Genomic DNA, 20217 nt, shown 5'->3' with positions numbered 1-20217 from the left:
ATCTTTTTGTTTGAACAACTCAGAGTTACTCACCTTTGAACATACGTTAACAATTGAAAACGTGTACTGATGTGTGAAAACGTATTACGCACTTAAACTACAATCACATAACGGCTGAATTTATTTTTAATTTTTTTACAGTGAAAGTATATTTGACCCTCCCATATGGGAACACTATTTGATTTGTTTACCTTGGTTGATGACAGCTTTCCGATTGCGTCCGTCTAAGTCGGCTCTTTCGATGACATGGTGCTTGGCGTCCACCCAGTACATGCGGTGGCCAGCGTAGTCGATGGTTAGGCCGTTTGGCCAGAACAAATGAGTGTCTGCAATTACCCGTCGATTCGAGCCATCCATATTGGCATACTCGATGCGAGGCGTGTTGCCCCAGTCGGTCCAGTAGATCTTACTGAGGAATGAAAAAACAGAAAAAACAGCAATGCCACATTAGACAGCTTGTTTAAACCACTGGGAGAGGAGATGCTATTTCTGTGCCACTATAGACAAAAATGAAACTGTGCTCGGGGTCGACGGTTGACGACTTTCAGATGTTTGCATCACTGCCTAACGACTGACAAGAGTTCTAGCTTGGCATTTTTCCTGCCACTGCGACAAACAGCAAAGTCAGGGAGGGAGTCTTAGCCACTGCTTCTTGTATGAAATATTTTCTCCATCCACACAGGGCGCTTGCCTGTGGGCACTGCGGTGCTGCCAAACTTTAATCCTCGCTCTGGAACTGCACTACAACTGGGACACATCCAGAGAGGATAGTGTGCACATGTGAAACCATCTGCTGCGAATCACTTGGCGTGTGCGTGTGCGTTTGAGCTCCTACCCCTCTATAGGGTGCAGCGCGATGGCCCGGGGCTTCTCCATGTTCTGCCACAGCAGCACCTTGCGATGAGTCCCATCCAGGTTGGCCACCTCAATGCGGGACGTCCCAGAGTCTGTCCAGTACAATTTGTCATGGATCCAATCAATGGCAAGCCCGCCTGTTTGAGAGAAAATGGTCTGTTTGAATGTATAAAGCAGGTATCGGCAGAGATGGGAAGTAACGAAGTACAAATACTTTACTTGAGTCGTTTTTTTGAGTATTTTAGACTACTTTTTACTTTTCTCAGTTACATTTTAACGTGACTATCTGTACTTTCTACCCCATACATGTTCAAAATAAGGTTGTCACTTTTGTTTTTAACTAATTTGCTCCCAAAATTGTAAAAATACATTCCCTCTGTCCCAAAGACGTATATTTATACTTTTTTTTTTTTTTGATGCTAGAGCATACAGAAGGCTTTGGTGCAGCCTCTCAACTGCAAAAAAAAAAAAACGGTTGAAGAAATTATGTTTATTACAAAAACGGCCAGCAGGTGGCAACAGAGCAAAAGAGATCAACCAGAGCCATGTTGAAAAAGGCTCATTTCCCCACAGTTCTAAACAGATTTGTGAATAATGATGAAACTTAGCTATATTCTAATACTAATTACTGCAAAACTGAAACAGATAGAAATATACTTTTTTTCTTGATGAAAGAAGAGACTAATCTTTCTTTTGGTAGGTTCCATGGTTTTATAGCAATTATTCTGAGGGCCTTGCAAAATCAGTCAACATCTAGTAAAACAGCCGGGAGTGAAGGGGGTTGCTTCAGTGAAAATGGCTGGGAGTGAATTAAATGCATGAAAACAATTAAAATACTTGACCTGGAAGAAAAAGCATCTTTTTTTTACTTTTGGTTGAGTAAAAGTTATTTTTTATACAAGTAATTGTACTTTTACTCAAGTAGCGAACGACAGTACTTGTTCCATATCTAGGTATTAGTAAAGTGGCAAAGAAAGAGAAAACGAGAAACACACTAGCGGAGAAGACAGCCGGAACATATTTGATAAATGAAGATATTGACTCGTGTATCTGAGGCACCATCTTGTTAGCGGCGGCGCCCACCTGGGCTCTCCAGGCCAGTGGAGACGACCTCTTCCACATTGGACCCGTTGAGGTTGGCCTTCATGATGCGGTCCAGGGTCACGTCTGACCAGAAAACCAGCTCTTGGCTGTGATGGAAGTCGAGAGCGATGGCATTCTCAAGGTTGTTGAGCAGCAGCGTGTACTCGGAGCGGTGTGGCAGAACCTGACGGATATCGATTCGATTGGCAAATAACAGCACCGGCTCTGGACCTGTGGAAATCCAAAACAAAAAAAGAAGACTGAAATATACATGAGAATGGAAATATTTTGGGCGAAACGCATTGATCATTTTTGTCATTTAAGTGGAAGCTTCATTATAACTGGCAGTCAGTCAGGATTTGCACTCTAAAAGCAGTTGGGTCAAAAGTAACCCAATTATGGATAAAAAAATGGACCGATCCACTTTATGGGTCAATTTGACCCAACTTTCTGGGTTGTTTTATACAAAATGACAATTTTTTGACCCAAGTAAATGATCTGACCAATATTTATGAGTTCTTTTACACTTAAAGACCCATTTCTTGACTCAAAGTTGGTTCAAATTGACCCAAGTAGAGAATTGGTCAATTTTTGACCCATAGTTGGGTTATTTTTTGACTAAACTGTTTTTAGAGTGTGGGTTTAACTCTGTTCTGCAGCATCTGACGTAACAGCTCAATCCTCCCAACATCTAAACTAAATCTTCGGAATATGTTGCAGGCCCTGCAGCCAGCAAATGGATAACTACCACCGAAGAAAATATCCACAATGTGCAACAGTTTTTAACTTGTGGTCAAAACTTGCCAGTGTCATGTCAAAGTGAGAGTAAAGTGTATCTTTACCCAGCGCCTTGCAGCTACGCTTGTCAGGCCGCAGCTCGTAGCCCTGAACGCACCAGCACTGGAAGCCGCCCTCTACGTTGGTGCAGCCCTGGCTGCAGTAGCCGTCTTCGGCACACTCGTCCACATCTGGAACACGGCATAAAGGCAAAAAAATAAATAAAAATGAAAAAAAAAATGAAAAGGTGGCGGGCCTATGAGACGTCACAATAAAACTTCTCATCAAGGGTCATGTTAAAGAATAGTGCGGTGGTTAAAGACGGATTTTTTTCTTCATTGTTTCATTTCATAACATTTGATTTCATGCAGTAGAGTTTTATAATTTAAAAAAAATCTGAACGGCATCATACTAACGCGTTTTAAATATTGTGTCCTGCACATGTAGCTAAATAAGGAAAACAAAATAATAGAAATACCTCAGTATGATGAAAAGCCATTCATCAACAATGTTTTTAATACTTCTATATAATAATAGGGCTGTGCATTTTATCGAAATTCAATTACAATTACAATGATTACACTCCAATTAATAAACATAATATACATAATCGTAAAAAAAACGACATTATTGAAATTAATTTTTGAGTTGTTTAAATTTATACATTTGCCACCTTTATAAATTTTTTTCAATAACTACAGTAACTGAATACATTTTGTTTCATCCAAAAGGAACTTGCATAATTAGTGTTTCAAAGAATCGTATTTGTCTTAAATTAATATTTATTTGTTTTTTACGTTTAAACATTTTCTTGTTTTGTACCAAAAAATAAATGATCGTCCTACTGCACAGTGCACAAGCTGCACTCCAACTTCAGGTTTTTGCCAACATATAAATAAATAAATAAACAAATAAATATTGTTTTAAATTATGTTTGGTCCAAAAGGAATTTACATCATTATAGTGTTTCTTTTTTTTTTTCTTTTCTTTTTTTAAATTGGTCTTAATATTTTTAAATGCTCAAACATTTTCTTGTTTTGAACCAAAACATAATTTCCATTATTGCCAAAATAATCGTGATTATTATTTTTTCCCGTAATTGTTCAACCCTAATTCCAACTCGTATCTTAGGACCAAACACAGAGAAAAAAAACTTAAACCCAATGTTTATAGTTCTCTCCAGTTATTTTTATTACTCCTTATATTGTTTCTGGACATACTTTCTTTTCTTGTTAAATCCTTAACTGTGCATACTATCATTTTGACTAACATATATTAGTCACGATTTATTTTTATCTGGCTGTTCAACACCCAATGTCTCAGGTTTCAGGAATGTGTAATGATACACAACATAACTAAACAACTGACCAGTCATTAGTGTGTCAACGATGTCAAATGTGTACACACACACACGCGCGCACACACACACACACACACACACACACACACACACACACACACAAATACCCTGGCAGGATCTGCCGTCATCCATCAGTCGGTATCCAGTGTGACAGGTGCACTGGACCAGTCCTCGGACCATCTGACACTTCTGGGAGCACCCGCCGTTATTCTGGTTGCAGTTGCCGTCACTGGAGCGTGGACCTGGATGGAAACATTCAAGGATCACAAACATTGCAGACTGACTTAGTTAGTGTGCTCAGTGTGTACGAATGTCCCAACAGTATTTGTGTTCTTTTTCGATATCCCACTTCTTTGTAGTCTGCTATGATGGTGTTGTTGAATTTAATAGTGCCTATAATGGGGGTCAGCAACCAAACAAAACAGTATAGACATATGGTAATGTTTGGCCTCTTTTCTTCCTTTATTTTGGGACACTTTATGGCTATTTTGTTGACATTTTTTCCGCCTTTTTTGCTATTAATTTTCTGTCATTTTTGGGACATTTTATGGTAATTTGGGGGATTTCTTCTTTTGTTTTGGAACATTTTCTTTTGGACTTTAAAAAAATTATTATTATAATGAATTTTCTGACTTTTTGACAATTCCAAAGACATTTTATGTTAATTTTCTGCCTTCATTTTATTGTTACTTTTTGAGCGACTTTTGTTCTCCCTTTTTTTTTTTTTTTATAATTTTGGGCAATTTTGTATAAATTTTATGGTAATTTTCTTTTGGGATCTTTTTGGACTTTTAGGTATTTTTAAAAACGTTTTCATCTACCTTTTGTCTCTTTATGACTAAAAATTTTTAAATATTTAATTTAAAAACATTAATGCATTCAAATATGTAAAAAAAATAAAATAATTGCTACTATTTTTTTTTCTAGAGATCCAAAGGAGAGGGACTAAAGAGCCACATGTTGGGTGAGTCAGGCTCAAGGGTTCAGCGGTGGTCAAGATATTCACCCGACTCATATGATTCATGATGATACGGCCCGCTTGACTGCACATGTATAACGGAACATGGTGTTCCACAGGGTTCAATTCCAGGGCCTTTGCTGTTTTCTAAATTATTTTTTATTTTTTTATCACCGGCAGAAACTCACGACATTCATGGTGTGGAAGTTCATCAGTCCCGTCTTCACAGTCGTTGACCTCATTGCAAACCTTCCTCTGACCAATACAGCGCCCGTTCCCACATTGGAACTGGTCTGGAGCACAAGGTGACGTCTCTGCGGGGACACCAACAGGAAGCTCATTTCATTTTGTGTTGACAGAACACGCCACTGAATACAGCAAGACTCCTCAGCGTTGTTCGAGATGCATGCAGTGCGATGAGACATTTTCTTTCTGTGCCTGTTGTATTCTTACGCCTCAATTTTCAGGAAGAAGTGAGGGCAGAAAACTCTCAAAACTTTCTCCATCTATGTTCGTTAGATGATCATGGCCTGTCCAACGTGCAGACCAGTTTATTTTATTTGTGCATGTCTCGGTCCAACAAATGGTGATATTATAAACCAAATGTTTAAAAAGAGACACTGAGGCTCAACTGAAAACAAGAGTTGAGTTTGTTGCGAGTTCCCGTTGCCATGACTGCAAGTTACATTTGGACTATATTTAGCTGCTGAAAAGATGATAACAAGCGCAGTCTCACCAGTTTTTTCACAACCCTCTTCGTCACTGTGGTCTGAACAGTCATCTTCGCCGTCGCATCTCCATGACAACCGGACGCAGCGTCCTGTTCCACACCGAAATTGGTCAGCTGTGCACATGGACGTGGCTGCAGAACAATTCAAATAACAGGAACGCGTCACTGGAAATCACAGACATAGATACAGCAGATGCCCGGCCCACAGCACAAGTATGCGTTCTTGGTTAAACTGACAAAAGTGGCTACTCACTGCAATTCATCTCATCGGACTGATCGTCGCAGTCGAACTCGCCGTCGCACCTCCAGCCTGCATTGATGCACATCCCGCTGCTGCACATGAACTCAACAGACCTGCACGGCTGGTGGGACGCTGCACACAAAAATCCGCATGTATTGCCATTCGGATCATAACAAAGGACATACATCGTTTTGGGGCCTTATGAAACTTTGAAGCTGATCTGAGAAGGTCATTTTACTTCACGGAGGAAAACGATTCAATTTGATTTCACTACTTTGCAATTCATTCCTTCCCTTCCCCAAGCTTAATCATACTCGAGAGAGATTGGTAATGGTTATGAACCACATGGCCATTAAAAATGTAGTGAAAATGAAAAAAATGCCCCCCTTAGCGGCTAAAAACAGCAAACACTCTTTTTACAGTCTTTGTTCTGTGGCTGTTTTGCATATTTGCAAAGTTGAGTAGCGGTAAATGTCTTCTTCAAGTTTATTGCCTCCAATGAAATTTTGTTTGTCTCTTTCTCAGGGCAGACAAGGAAGGAGTAGGAGGGAGGGGGCGAGACGAAATACCACAAACACAAATGCCTTTTTGTTATGATTATTGTGCATTGTCCTAAAAGAAAAAGAAAAAAGGATGTACTGGTTTGCCCCAACGACAACATGGTTAGCCCACGGGTCTGTTCTAAAAAATAGGTTGGCAATAATGGGCCACTGTGACTTATTAATAATTAAATACAAGAAGAATGTTAACATGTATTTATTTATTTTTATACATAATATGAAACCCATATCTTATGTACTAATTATTCTACATTTTGTTTAAAATAAAATTGATTCAATGGGGAAAACAATGCTGTTTTTAATGTACCAAAATATTTATATAAAAAAACAAAAAGGCACGTATCAGCAAATCTAATTTAATGTTTTTTTAATGCAACTTTAAACTAATTATTGCCATGTCATATTGCATATACACACACGCGCACACACCTATATGCAGATACTCATTATGCATTAGGGCTGTCAGTCAATTACAAATTTTAATCGTAATTAATGGCATGATTCTCATAGTTAAAGGTAAATCTCTACCACTAGATGGCATTTGTGTTTCATGGTGGACAATGGTGATAGAAAAAAAAAATTGTCAATGTAAATTACAACTACAGTAATTTCTGGACTATAAGCCGCTATTCTTTTCACTTGCATTCGACCCTGCAGCTAATACAAAGGTACGAACGAGAGACAGAACGAGAGCGAGACAGTTTGCACCCTCATTATGGAAAAGAAAGTAGTGGAAACCCGGTGTGGTAACATTAAAACATCATCAACATATAGTCTGGTGCGGCTTCTACGTGTAACAAACTCGAGTACTCCCCAAATTTAGTTAGCGCGACTTATAGTCAGGTGCGCCTTATAGTCCAGAAATTACAGTAGTCAACAGTTCTTACAATTAATTTTTTTTTTTAAATAAAAATTATGTATTTGTAGGGATTGGCGACTAGTTATTTACAATGAATAATATATTTTTTAAATATATTTAATCACATTTATTACTGCTGAATTGTGTTATAGTGAGTCCTTTGCACAATTTTGTATGTAAAATAAATCATGAACAATTAAATTAAATTGCATTAAATACAATGTCCAGTTGATGTAAAAACATTTTACATCAACTGGACATTGTATTTAATGCAATTCAAGGACTTAATTTCAGCAACATCCATTGAATAACTTTGAATGCTTTTTAACGGAAACTTGTGATACTGAGATATTTTTGCTCGTGGTTATCATATCGTCAGAATGTAATATAGTTCCATACCAATTCTCGATCATCCCAAAGGTGATTGATAGATTTAAGGTTGTCTCTAAAATGCTTCCAACACCAAGCTCTTGCTTTGTGCAATGAGGCTCAGTCATGCAGGAAGAAAAAAAAAAGGCAACTCAGAATCATTATGTAATCCAAAATTTCTTGGTAAAAACGAAGGACTAAGATTCAGCAAACTAAGGACTGTCTCAATACTTGACTCCATCTTGCGTAATTGACTCAACAGCTAGCCGTCTTACTTTTACAGCTCATATATCACTCCTTGCAATGAAAGATGGAAGAGCGGCTCCAACTGGCAGCAGATGAGGGCGGAGGTGGAAAGGGAGATTAAAGCTGAATCAAACACAAGCTTCCTAAATCATGTGCGCGCATTTCTCTGACATGTTTTCTCCTGACAGCACGCGTCTGTTCCCCTTGAAGAAGGGGGCCAGAGATAACGCAAACGGAAAGACGGGGAGGGAAGGCAAAAGAAGAAGGGAGACACGGTTGGTGCTTCAAGCCTGCCGCTGCGGGCTTATCAGCTGGCTGACAGAAGACAGAGATGATCAAAACAGCAGGTGTTTTTCAAAAGAGGGAGAATTGTATAGGCAACAAGAATATATGTGTGAGGTGCAGTTACTTTCAGACATATACGGTACTCGTGTACGCTATTCAACCCGTTTCATCCCAAACACAGTAATGCACTTTCATGTAATTTGCCATGTAGCCGCTAGCTAGCAAGGCATGTGAATCTCAACCTGTGTGTTTACTAGAATCTATTGCATGTGCTTATGTGTGCGTGTTCACTCGCGGTGTGCCCAAAAAATCGATTCTCATCTAGTACAATTCAGAATCGATTTTGAATGTCCCAAAATCGATTTTATTTCAATTATTTTATACCATCTTGCGCTTGTTTGTGAGTGCCTTTATTGGGAGCACTGTTCATGTTGTACACAATTTGGCCACTGTGTGGTTCCGCGCATTCTGATACACTATTAAGTTGTAGCCACATTAGAGAGTAGAAGAAATAAGTCACGATCAAGTTATTCCAATAACAGTTGTTTTTTTTGCAGCGTAGGAAGAGCATATGCCGGTGAGTAATGTTAAGATACTTCTCTGTATACATTCCTGAAGTGTTTCGCATTAATAGCCGTTCTTTTAAGTGATAAAAGTGCCACCAGTAGCGCGCTAATTAGCATTAGCGAGTCAGACTGGAGTAGATCATGACGATTCTTTGCACATCTATAAATTGAAGCAGAAATCATTGTCAATCAAATCATTTTGAATCGAATCGCAGACCCAAAAATCGGAATAGAATCGAATTATGAGACAGTCAAAGATTCCCACCGATTGTGTTCACATGAGAAGTGGCAAGATAGTGAGTGAGAGACAGTTTTCCCCTAACAAAGCAGCCTTCATGTGTCTGGAGATCCTACGGAATGCTGTACGAGGACGTCAGAGGAATGCCTCGTGTGTGTGTGTGAAACAAACTCTTCTTTTTTCGTCTCGCGCTGCTGAGTGAATGGTTAAAAGTTTCAAAAACGGATTCACATTGTATGAGCGAGTCAAAAGTGTAAAGCTGCATTGAAAACTCCGGACATGGGAGAAAAGGAGGAACAGAAAGAACCGCGCAGGCTACTGTGACCTTGGTGACGCGCGAACGATGACAGGAAAGCTTGAAGCCATGCTTATCACACGGTAGATAAAAACTTCAAAAGGAAAACCAATCAGTATGCGCGTGTGCGTGAGTGAGTGAGTGTTGATATGCGTCAAGATAATTTGCAAACAACCCTCTAAATAGTTTAATTATAGATCATGTAGAAATTTGCCACTTTATAAAGTCGCAAATTTTCTTTTCAAGTTTCTTCTTGCAAATTTGCCAAAATAACTACGACAGCGTATTAGGGCCACGTATAAATATATATATATATTTTTTTTTTTAGGGGGCGGGAGCAATATTTCGAGAAAAAAACAACTCACAAATTTGCCATAAAGTCGCAAATTTACGTGTTTCTTCTCGCATATCTGCCAAAATAACTACGACGGCATATTAGGGCAACGTATAAATATCGCAAATTTGCCACTTTATAAAGTCGCACATTTACAAGTTCTTAAATTTGCCACTTTATAAAGTGGCAAATTTGCGAGTTTTTTTTCCTCTGAATATTGACCCTGCCCTCTAAAAAAAAAATTTTTTTATATGTGGCCCTAACAAGCCATCGAAATAACTAAAACAAACTTTCAAAAAACATTTAAAATAAAATTAAAATAAAAAAGCTTTTTTAAAAGCCAGTTTCAATGTATCCTCACAAGTTTCTTACCGTTTAAGCCGTTCGTCCACATGACGGCGCTGTTTCGGAGCTTGAAACCGACCACTTTTAAAACCGGGCTCTAGAGTGGAAAGATTTCAATACGCGTCCGTCTAGACACCTTATGCAGGATACTCCTCCAGCGATGACGTAATGGTCGCAGCTCGATGACGACGCATTGTCGCAGATTGATGACATATGCGGCAATTCTCATCGGATAGCCGTGTCATAGTCGTTTTGCGCAGCCTCCTTAGCTTGCTTATGCTTTTGCAGCAAACTATTTTGCTCCTTTATTCCCACGTTCAACAAGCGGTGTTGTACTTAAATCACCCGCCATCGTCACTTCTCCTGTGTTCATCTTTTTCATGTTTTGATACATGTGAAGCCATGTTTGTTCTGTAGATTGCAATAAAGTTAGAAGAAGAAAAAAAAAAGTGATTCTTCTTCTACGGTTTCCGTTAACTCCTTGTGGCTGCGCTACAGCGCCACTCCAAACTTGGCATATAAATTACAGCCATTAAACGTCCTTAGCGTCTTCTTTTGGACACACGCAAGTCTTGAAATGCTTCTGTGTGGACGAGATTTGTTTGAGGAACTTTGCTTCCGTTACGTCCGTTCTTAGTGTTTGGTAGTTACTTTAATAACCTGTGAGGTTGATTTTAAATGTGACCTTAAGTGGATTTATTTCAATATTAACTGGAATAAGGACGTCTGAAAGTGTGTCACACAGAAGTGCAACCAATAGAAAAGCGCCACCAGATGAATGAAAAGATGAATTTTGCGTGTTTGACTTTTAGCTCCAATTGCTCGCCTCCCATACTTTTACAGTACATTTAAATTCCAAAAACGAACTATAATAAAAAATCCAAAACTATAATACAGTAACCCTGGCCAGTAATGGACATCTTACAGCAATCGGACTCGTCGGACCAGTCTCCGCAGTCGTCGTCTCCGTCACAGTGGTAGATGTCCAGGATGCAGCGGCCATATGCGCACTGGAACTCCTCAACGCTGCAGGTGGCTGCCATCACATCGGAGGCTGCACGCACGCACACATACGGTAAACAGATGACAGGGTTCAAAAATACGTTTTGAAGTTGAAGTTCTGTTAGAGATGAAATGAAGGGAAGGATGATTGAAGATCAGAATGCGCATCTGCATTCACTTCCTGATGATTTCATCCCCTTACCCCCTCATGTACTCTTTCGTCCCGTCATTTATCGTGATGTTTAAGTTACCTTCAGAATTGATGTTGTGTAATCACAAATGCAATTCCCTCTAAAATCTTGATTATAAGGACCCTTGATACCACTTTTTTTCCCAGGCAGATACCAGTACAAGTACTCATTTCTTCAGTAGTACCAATAACATTAATACTTTTGATACTAAAAATGTCCCACAAAAAATGACAGATACCCCAAAATAGAATTTTTCCGCGAAATTGCAAGAAAGGCAATTTTCTATTCTTCTAATTTCTAGTTTGTGATCATAAAACGGCCAGAAGAGGTCGCGGGTACCAATACCTGGTATCGGTTGTGTCCTTTAATTTGTATAAATATCTCCTACCTTGGTAGACAGGTTTATAATTTACATGGCTGAAGTGGGTTACTATAAAGGTAACTGGAGGTGTCACAAATAATCGATTAATCGACAACTAATCGGTTATCGAATTAATCAACAAACATTTTAACAATCGAATAGCCCTTCTTTAACTTAAAATTGTCCAATTCCTCTGATTTCATCCTCTTAACAGTAATTTTCTATAATCTCAGTAGTCCTTCATGAAAGCATATTTATTATCTTTTGCGTTGAATCAAAATAAGAAAATTGCAAACTTCTGCTTTTACTTTGGAAAACAATGACCAAACGAGGAACACTTTCAAAAGTTTGGCTAGTACATCAAACTCTGTCGTTCATTTTTAAAACACTAAACATTAAATTTTGTAATACACATGAATGAAATATACAATTTTCTTTAATTAATCGATGGAATAATCGATTTCAAAAAAAATATTCAACAATGACAGCCCTAGCGGTAATTAAAAAAAAGATTTAAAAAAAAAGATGATTAGCTTTTGACTAGACAAGACAAGAAGAACGCACGATAATCTTGGGCACACAAACTTACGGCAGTTTTCTTCATCCGACCCGTCCTTGCAGTCCGTGTCTCCATCACAGTACCAGTGCTCAGCAATGCAGCTGCCGTCTGTGCAGCGAAACTCCTTGTCTGAACATTTGCGCATGTCTGGAAGGACCCAAATCAAAAGTCTTAGACCACTTTTTTTTCTTTCTTTTTTTTTTTAAAATAAGCCCAGCAGCTTTGCTGGTGTGTTTTCACTCACCACACTGCTCATCACTATTGTCCCCGCAGTCGTTGTCTCCATCACAGTGCCAGAGGCTGCGGATGCAGTAGCCGTTTTGGCATTGGAACTCATCTTCCTCGCATTCTCGAGGTGCTGGAGAGAAAGATATTTCCACATGAGTTATAGTATAATCTCATAAAATAAAATAAATATTAGCGGTAAAAAACAAGCTTGTTTCACTTTTACTAGCGAATAAACGACGCTGGCCACCAATCAGGGGACCGTGTTTGAAAAAAAAAGGAAACGCCTTTTTGAGAGTGATCATTGGGGGGGCGTAGTATACTTGGGTGCATATTATACATAGAATTTTACAGTACGTGCATTATATATTATATTGCGTGTGTTACGGTAGCCAGGTTTACATTCAGACTTTTTTTCCCATTCCCATTCGGTCAACGTGTCACGTAATCTATTCCGATCTTCCATTTACATGCTCGACTACATTAATCAGAACAATCGTTTTTACAGCCACAAGCACAGATCGATGTAAACATCGCATGATTTATCAAGATGGAGTTCAGTCTTGTATTTAGCACAGTAGTTGAGACTTTCATTAAAGAAACAGCCTGATTAAAAACAAGCGCTCCTTTAAAGACGAGCTCTGGTTGGAATTTGGAAGTCGTCATTTTCAAGTGCGTCCGTTCAGATTGGGATCTAATCGGACGACAAGGCTCTCTGTAAAACTCGGTTAGAGTTCTACCTTCCAACTCCGAAAAAGAAAAAAACTCAATGAATAAGAATAACAGACGGATTTAGAAACACATCCAAGTGCATTACAGAGCAAATTCTACACAGTCCATCCCATCGAGTTTATAACCACGTTGACATTTGATGAAATGTATTGCTCAGAGAATTCATTAAAAGAAAAAAAAGAAAAATCAATAAACTGAATAAAATTCCATTTGATTTATATGCAAAGCCAGTTGAAATTTACAACTGCCCCTTGCTAAGCCCCCACAGCTTGATTTATGCCTTAATTGGGAGCCCTGGCTGCATTATAAAAGGAAATGCTATTTCACAAGACAGTTAACCTTGAGACTGGACATAAAAGACATTTGTCATCCATGGCCCCTGCCTACATGGAGGTAGTTAGAGAGAAGTCACTGACTCAAGTCAATTTTCAGCACCACCACTTTGACATCGTTTCTGTTTTCCACCTTTTTTACTAAGCCAAATTCCTCCATCTTTAATTAATCACACCCCAATTGATTAAAGTACTGAATGGATTTTCAAAAACACAGTCTACAGTTACTGCCCTGAATCGATGGCAAATCCCGGCTTCACTAGCCTGGGGCAGAGTAAACACGTTAGTCAAGGGGAACCAATGACGGATGGCTCAAGGCAGACGGCGATCTATAATTTATCATTGTTGTGTGTGTTTTGTGCGATAGACAACGGAGACAAACACAAAGAGATAAAGAGAGACAGAAAACACAGAGATGTTGGGGGGAGCAGAGATTTCAGTTTTATGTTTCAACTCTTTCAAGGCAATGTTGTTGCTGCTTCAAAGTGTGAGTCAACTGGGGACTGGAGTGACATGATACAGACCAGTTCTGGAATGTGTGCATCTGAATCATAGATCACAGATCTATGATATGCGCTATACCCTGTGGAGGTGGCACAATTCTCTGAATCTGTGATTCAGTTTAACTCGTTCCGTGGATATGCGAGCTCCTTACGCAGTGCACACTTCAGCATTCACAATATGGAGTCTTGACTCTATGAGAACGACTACAAAATGGTGGGCAACTGGGCATTCTGTCAATATTGACCGTCAATGACGGATGGCCGTTTTGTTGACGATGAACGAATGATGGGAAACTTTGAAAAATTGACGCACTACGCATTGCCCAAAGTAGGTTTTTGTCCGTAAATGTAATCATCACTAACCTGATCAGTACCAATGGACCTTCTCAGCCAGTCAATAGTTGGATTTCTATCCACCCATTTTTATTAAAATGTTCAAGAAATGCAGAAATAAAAGGCTTGGAGGGGGTGGATTTTGAAGCGTATCGAAAAAAGGAAAACAAGAATTTTGGCTATGGAAACAGGTTTTGCGAATATATGCACGTTTTGACCAGATATTACGTCACACGTACATTTGTAGTCCCAAAGCAATGTCGGACAATAAAGTAAGGTATGTTTGGGGGGGGGGGGGGGCGAAAGTGAAATATTTTTGCAATTAATTAAAGAAGCGAATATGAATGCTATTTTAGATGGAAAACAGCAAAGAAACGCTACGCTTATCAAGAATTACAAAACAAAACAAAACTCATAGACGCCATCGCACGGCGCAGGCGCTTCCTGGTCTTCTTCTTCTTTTAAATTACTGGTGGATCACATCTCTAGGGTGTATACCGCCACCTACAGCGGCGGAGTCCCTCTCAATATTCGCAAAACAAAAACAGATGGAAACTCGCATGTCCGTTTTGCGCATTTCCAGTAAATTCACTTAAAAAAATTTCGAAACAATTGACGGACCGCCATTTCGCTGACGGACCGAGCCACTCTTTTTCTCCTGCAGTAAACAAGTAAACACACACTTACCCGGTATGCTAACTTGCTCGCACACCATTCTCGAAGCCATCTGTCTTCGGACTCTATCCCACGACTGCTAGCTGATAGCCGTGTCGTAAAGCTCGGGTGACAACAGACTGACCGCGATGATGAGGTTTTCCTCCTGTTGTAAATTCCTCATTATTGCTATGTTTATGAGCATTAGCTTAGTGCTCAGTTCATTTTTATTACATGTTAGCTAAGGTGTCCTTCAGTGCGCCATTTTACATCAGGCAGGTTATTGAACAGCTAAGTTGTCCTAAAAAGGGGACATACTGAGTCCGTCCGACAAACAATGTCAAGCGGAAAATTTGTGATGACAAAATGTACTTTAATAAGACGGAAGCTTGACTAAAATAACATTGACGGTTTGAAAATAACACATTGGTTCAGCTGGAAATATTTACAGATTGACGATGATGGAAAGGCGTCTCGACTGTTGACGATTGCCGAACGCGAATTTGTTGATGCGCCTACCTCTGATATTTTCCATAAAATGTGCTTCTATACAAAATTAGAAAAGGCACTAATTTCGGTGCATCATTTTTGGTACAACAACAAATTCAAAACTCGGGTTGCTAAAAGGTGAACTGCCCGGCTTCCCATTCTGTGCTGAGCTTTTTCCAGGTTCATTACTGTGCCCCCCCCCCCAAAGGGGCCTCGTTTTCCCCTCCCCCAGACGGCTTGTGAATGAAGGAATTGCCATTTTAAGCCTCAATAAAGTAGTCTGAATTAATTTTTAAGACATCTACACAATATGTGAAATATATATGAATAAGAATGACTTGAGACCAAACCTTACACCGAGTTGTGTATATAAAGTGTGAATGAAATGATATAAACATATTCTACCTCATACATTTATTGACAAACCTGATTGCATTCATACTTCATTCCAGAATGTGTTTCTAGATTTTTTTTCAACCCATTAAACGTGTTAAAGTAAATTCCAAGACAACGCAATTTAACAAGTACATAATAAATATTTGAACCAGTGTTAAAACAAAAGCCACTCCCCCCCACTGCCCCTTTCTTGTGTTATTTGCTGCCATCAGCGAGGTAAACAAAGGAAGGTCAAAGGTGGACGAGCCCTCAAGACCCTTATCAGTCACCCAGCTGCCAAACGGCAAAGGGCAAAGGGTGCTCAGAGTCATTACCAGGCTTCCTGAATGTGTGCTTGGTTTCATGGTTTTTTTCCTATGAGGTTCTTTTTTAAAAAAAATTTATACATAGAATCACTAATATATCCCGCTCAAACGCACATCCATGCAACAAATATCAATAGCATCCCGTTTTTTTTGTGGGGATGTGACAGACTCTTTAGGTCGCTGTCTCTAAATAATTAAATAAAACCATGGTGCCAAAGGGTGAAAAAACAAGGTGGAAAAAAAAACAGGGACAATGCATTAAATAGTAAGTACTTTGGGGTCGAGAAGGAAGAACAAAAATTTATGCTGCCAGATGAAAAATTCAAAGCAGAGTAACAAAAGATAAAAAGAGAAAAAGGCAACTCAGTCCATCGCCAGTATTTTTGATGAGTGGCTTGTCGTTTGACTTTACAAATTTCATGGTCTGCCTCCTTGAAAATTCTATTCAATAAATAATTGAGCTGCAAAGTGCAACAGAAAGTGAAAATACAAAGTGGCAGGTGCAGTTATATTCTACACACACACACACAAATAGTGATAGTCCGTAAAACATGCAACATAGCATATTACGATTGAGTTCAATAAATAACAATGCCTTGATTTTAAGAAGAAAAAAAATGGGGAACGAAAGGGGAGACTAATCTTTCTTTTGGTAGGTTATGCTTGCATAGCAATAGAACACAATATTTTGTGGGCCTTGCAAAATCAGACAAAATCCAGTAAAACAGCCGGGAGTGAACGGGGTTGCTTCAGTGAAAATGTCTGGGAGTGAATGAGTAAAAAAAAAAAAAAAAAAAAAAAAAAGTATGTTGATATGATTGAATTTTTTTTTCATATTTTGAAATTAATACATTTCATATGTTTGAATTAATTATGGGTTCTTAAAATTATTGACTTATTAGTTCACCTTTAAGGGCCTATAGAATTGGAGTCTCTGCGTGGTGAGGCACACCGTATTGATCTGTGCTGTACTGTATGTGATGTAATGAAATTGGATTTTTAAAGGGCACTTAGTGACCCTTTCTGCCAATAAGGGAACTCAACAATGTAAGCAATTCATTTGAAAATCATGACTCACCATTCTGTACATGCTGCGTAGCTTTAAACTCTCAGGGGTCATTAAAAAGAATTTCGTTTGAAATAGTGGTGGACCAAATTCTGTTTTGGGGTCTTTTTTGATTTTACAGCAGCCTACTTCAGCAACAAACCAGTTGGCCCAAATCAACTTCAACTCTGGGTGGGTTGTTGATACATAATTCATGTGGCTGACATATTTCAACAAAGTTTATACATAAATTAGACGGAATTTATTGATGTGAATAAATCTTTCCCATCCCAAGTTACAAGCTCTTCCAATATAGTTGATGATGGAAAAAATTACTGTATATAATTTTGATGACAATTGCAATGAGTTTTCAAAAAAAAAAAAATTATTTTAAGTCTTCTGTAATTAATCCCAATAAAAGCATTTAAAAAGAGAGCCCATATAAGTACTAAAAAGCACACACATAGTTTTTTAATGCAAGCAGATTATAAATATTTTGGATTGAAAATCTCACACATGTGCACACAATTAGAGGTTAGCACATCGACCACGAAACACATTTTCTCCATGGCAATAAATAAAATGTTCTCAATCTGATTCTGAATCCAACCCATCCTTATAATTCCAATTCTGCTCAATTTTAATATTATTATTTTTGCAATCAGTGTGTGATTATGTATGTGCCTGCCTGCTGATTGAGTGAGTAATTCGCTTCCATAGCGTGACGAAGAGCACTTACGACAGTCCTGCTCATCGGAGTCATCCTCGCAGTCGTTGTCTCCGTCACAGACCCACGAACGTCGTATACATTTGCCATTGTCGCAGTGGAAGTCCAGTGGGGAGCAGGTGGGAAGCACTGCAAATAAACAAGGCCAAACAAGTTTGTCAGGGTGAAGACATGAAAGATAAACAGGCGCTTACGCAGCGGAAATGAGAGGAAATGAGGGTGTGCAGATTGCTGGAAGGGCTGTGTCTGTGTTGTTGTTTTTTGGGGGGGTGGGGGGGGGGAGTCACAGGCAAAAACTATCTACTATACCCTGCACATGCCCCCAGCAATGTTGCCTTTTCATGCCAAACTTATTTTTCTTTAATTTACTTATGCGTAAATCTATTTAAGTGTCAGGCAGACAAAGATATTGAAAAAAAAAAAACCTGAGGTCTCCCCAACCAGAAAATACACAACCAAAGCTCTACAAAGCTCATGTTTTTTTAACAGTGAAAAGCCGCACCAGCATCTACTGAAACTCAAACTGAATTTGCTTCTCCCAATGGTCGCTGAATCATGGTCGCCGTTTGTGGATCTCATTCTGCTTCATCTATCCTTCCTTCCTTCCTTTAGTCTTTCCTCTGGTCACTGAGGTCTCCCTAACCTGTTGGAATTTAGATGTTTCTGGGGTTAGTGAAATATTCTGGTTTTGTAACTCTGTGGGTGGTAGGGTGGTGTCTGGTTGGTACTGGATTTTACTTTGTTTCATCTTGTGGTGGCCGTGGCTCAGGGTGTAGAGACGGTCGTTCAGTAACCAAAAGGTTGGCGGTTCGATCCTCGCTCTCCCAAAGTCATGCGTCGTTGTGTCCTTGGGCAAGGCACTTCACACTCATTGCCTCCAGTGCTACTGGTGCGAATGTTTGGTGGTGGTCAGAGGGGCCGTAAGCGCATACTGGCAGCCACGCTCCGTCAGCCTGCCCCAGGGCAGCTGTGGCTACTTAAGTAGCTTAACGCCACCAGAGTGTGAATGCATGAATAATGTATCCATTGTAAAGCATCTTTGAGTGTCTAGCGCTATATAAATCTGACACATTATTATTATTATTATTATTATTATCTTTCTTCCCTTTGATCCTTCCTCTGGTCTCCTGACAACTTCACGACTCTGGCAGGACTCTGAAGTATCCGGTTAAGGGTCTGGGGTTTATAGGCGGTCTGGGTTTCAGGTGAATTAAAGAGCACAAACCCCCCCCCCCCCCCCCCACACACACACAAAAAACACAAAAAAAGAGTGGTGATGATGATGACATGTTGACTTGGGAAGGCTGACGAATGAATAATACTGAGCTCTCACAATAATAAATAAAAAAGTTAAAAGTTGCCTCAAATGTTCCTGTTACGGTGTTTATTTGTATTAATATTCTTAAATGTTGATACTTAAATGATCACGTCACACAATATTTATTTTAACAATATATTTACAGTTGACCCCCGCTATTTGTAGGGAAAAGGGGCCGAGCCACCCCACAAATAGTAAAAATCTGTGTAAAACTGACGTCCATTAAAATGCATTGGGGGGAGAAAACGGAATATGCCACAAATCAATAAAATGAAAGATTAAAATCCAGTTACATTGAATAGGTATTGTCTTTATTTGCCTGATGTCCACTTTTTGTTCCAGCTTGTCCCAAGATGCGGAAAGCCACAATGCAAACCAAGCTCAACTCAGCGCATTCCTGCTTAACTTCATATCCGTAATAAGTGCAGCCACTCACTGTCTAATGACTGGCTCTTTGTCATGCGCAGACAGAGCTAATTTAATTACGGCCCAGAGATAGATGAAAGTGGGAGGAAGGGAGCTCGTCTTGCCACCGGCCTGGCTTGTCAATACCAGATATTAAATATTGACTGGGCTTTGCAGACTTTATGAAAAATGCATGACGTCACACAGCGAGTTAACCACTATGGCAGACAGGCAGACAACTCGGGGCTTAGGGAGTGAATTAAGTGTGTGTGTTGGGGCGTGGCGCAGGTCTCCCGGGTAAAGGAAAGCCCCACTGACCCACATACTCTTGCTTGGATTTTACATTATTCAAGACAAAGATAAAGACAGCGAGACATAATCATACAGAAGTTGCTTCTACATTCTCTTCACGTCTGATGAATTCTGTTTCGGAATAATTTGGCGACCGGAGTGATCATCTGGCTCATTTATTATGCAGATAGGCAACAGTAGTGCACTTTTATTTGCCATCAGAAAACAGTATATGTGATCCAGATAGT

The 20217-nt window shown here is 39.4% G+C and overlaps 1 protein-coding gene across 2 annotated transcripts in view; it reads right to left on the bottom strand.

Moving 5' to 3' along the window:
* lrp4 (low density lipoprotein receptor-related protein 4) overlaps window positions 1–20217 on the bottom strand; it is a 92635-nt gene that overhangs the window by 19975 nt on the left and 52443 nt on the right. For both annotated transcript variants that reach the window (XM_086071314.1, XM_086071315.1), the window contains exons 3-14: window positions 17968–18084; window positions 12459–12572; window positions 12245–12361; window positions 11027–11155; window positions 6017–6136; window positions 5770–5895; window positions 5222–5347; window positions 4183–4317; window positions 2781–2906; window positions 1939–2169; window positions 836–992; window positions 192–409 (exon numbers count right to left, since the gene is read on the bottom strand). In XM_086071314.1, the coding sequence (XP_085927440.1) occupies window positions 192–409; window positions 836–992; window positions 1939–2169; window positions 2781–2906; window positions 4183–4317; window positions 5222–5347; window positions 5770–5895; window positions 6017–6136; window positions 11027–11155; window positions 12245–12361; window positions 12459–12572; window positions 17968–18084 (1716 nt within the window). The remainder of the gene's footprint in view (window positions 1–191; window positions 410–835; window positions 993–1938; window positions 2170–2780; window positions 2907–4182; window positions 4318–5221; window positions 5348–5769; window positions 5896–6016; window positions 6137–11026; window positions 11156–12244; window positions 12362–12458; window positions 12573–17967; window positions 18085–20217) is intronic.

The sequence above is a fragment of the Leptonotus elevatus genome, chromosome 3, assembly GCF_054856555.1.
Source record: "Leptonotus elevatus isolate MCC_2025b chromosome 3, RoL_Lele_1.0, whole genome shotgun sequence".
Taxonomy (NCBI): Eukaryota; Metazoa; Chordata; class Actinopteri; order Syngnathiformes; family Syngnathidae; genus Leptonotus; species Leptonotus elevatus.
The sequence above is the reverse complement of the archived record's forward strand: the minus strand, read 5'-3'. Positions and strand labels throughout refer to the sequence as shown.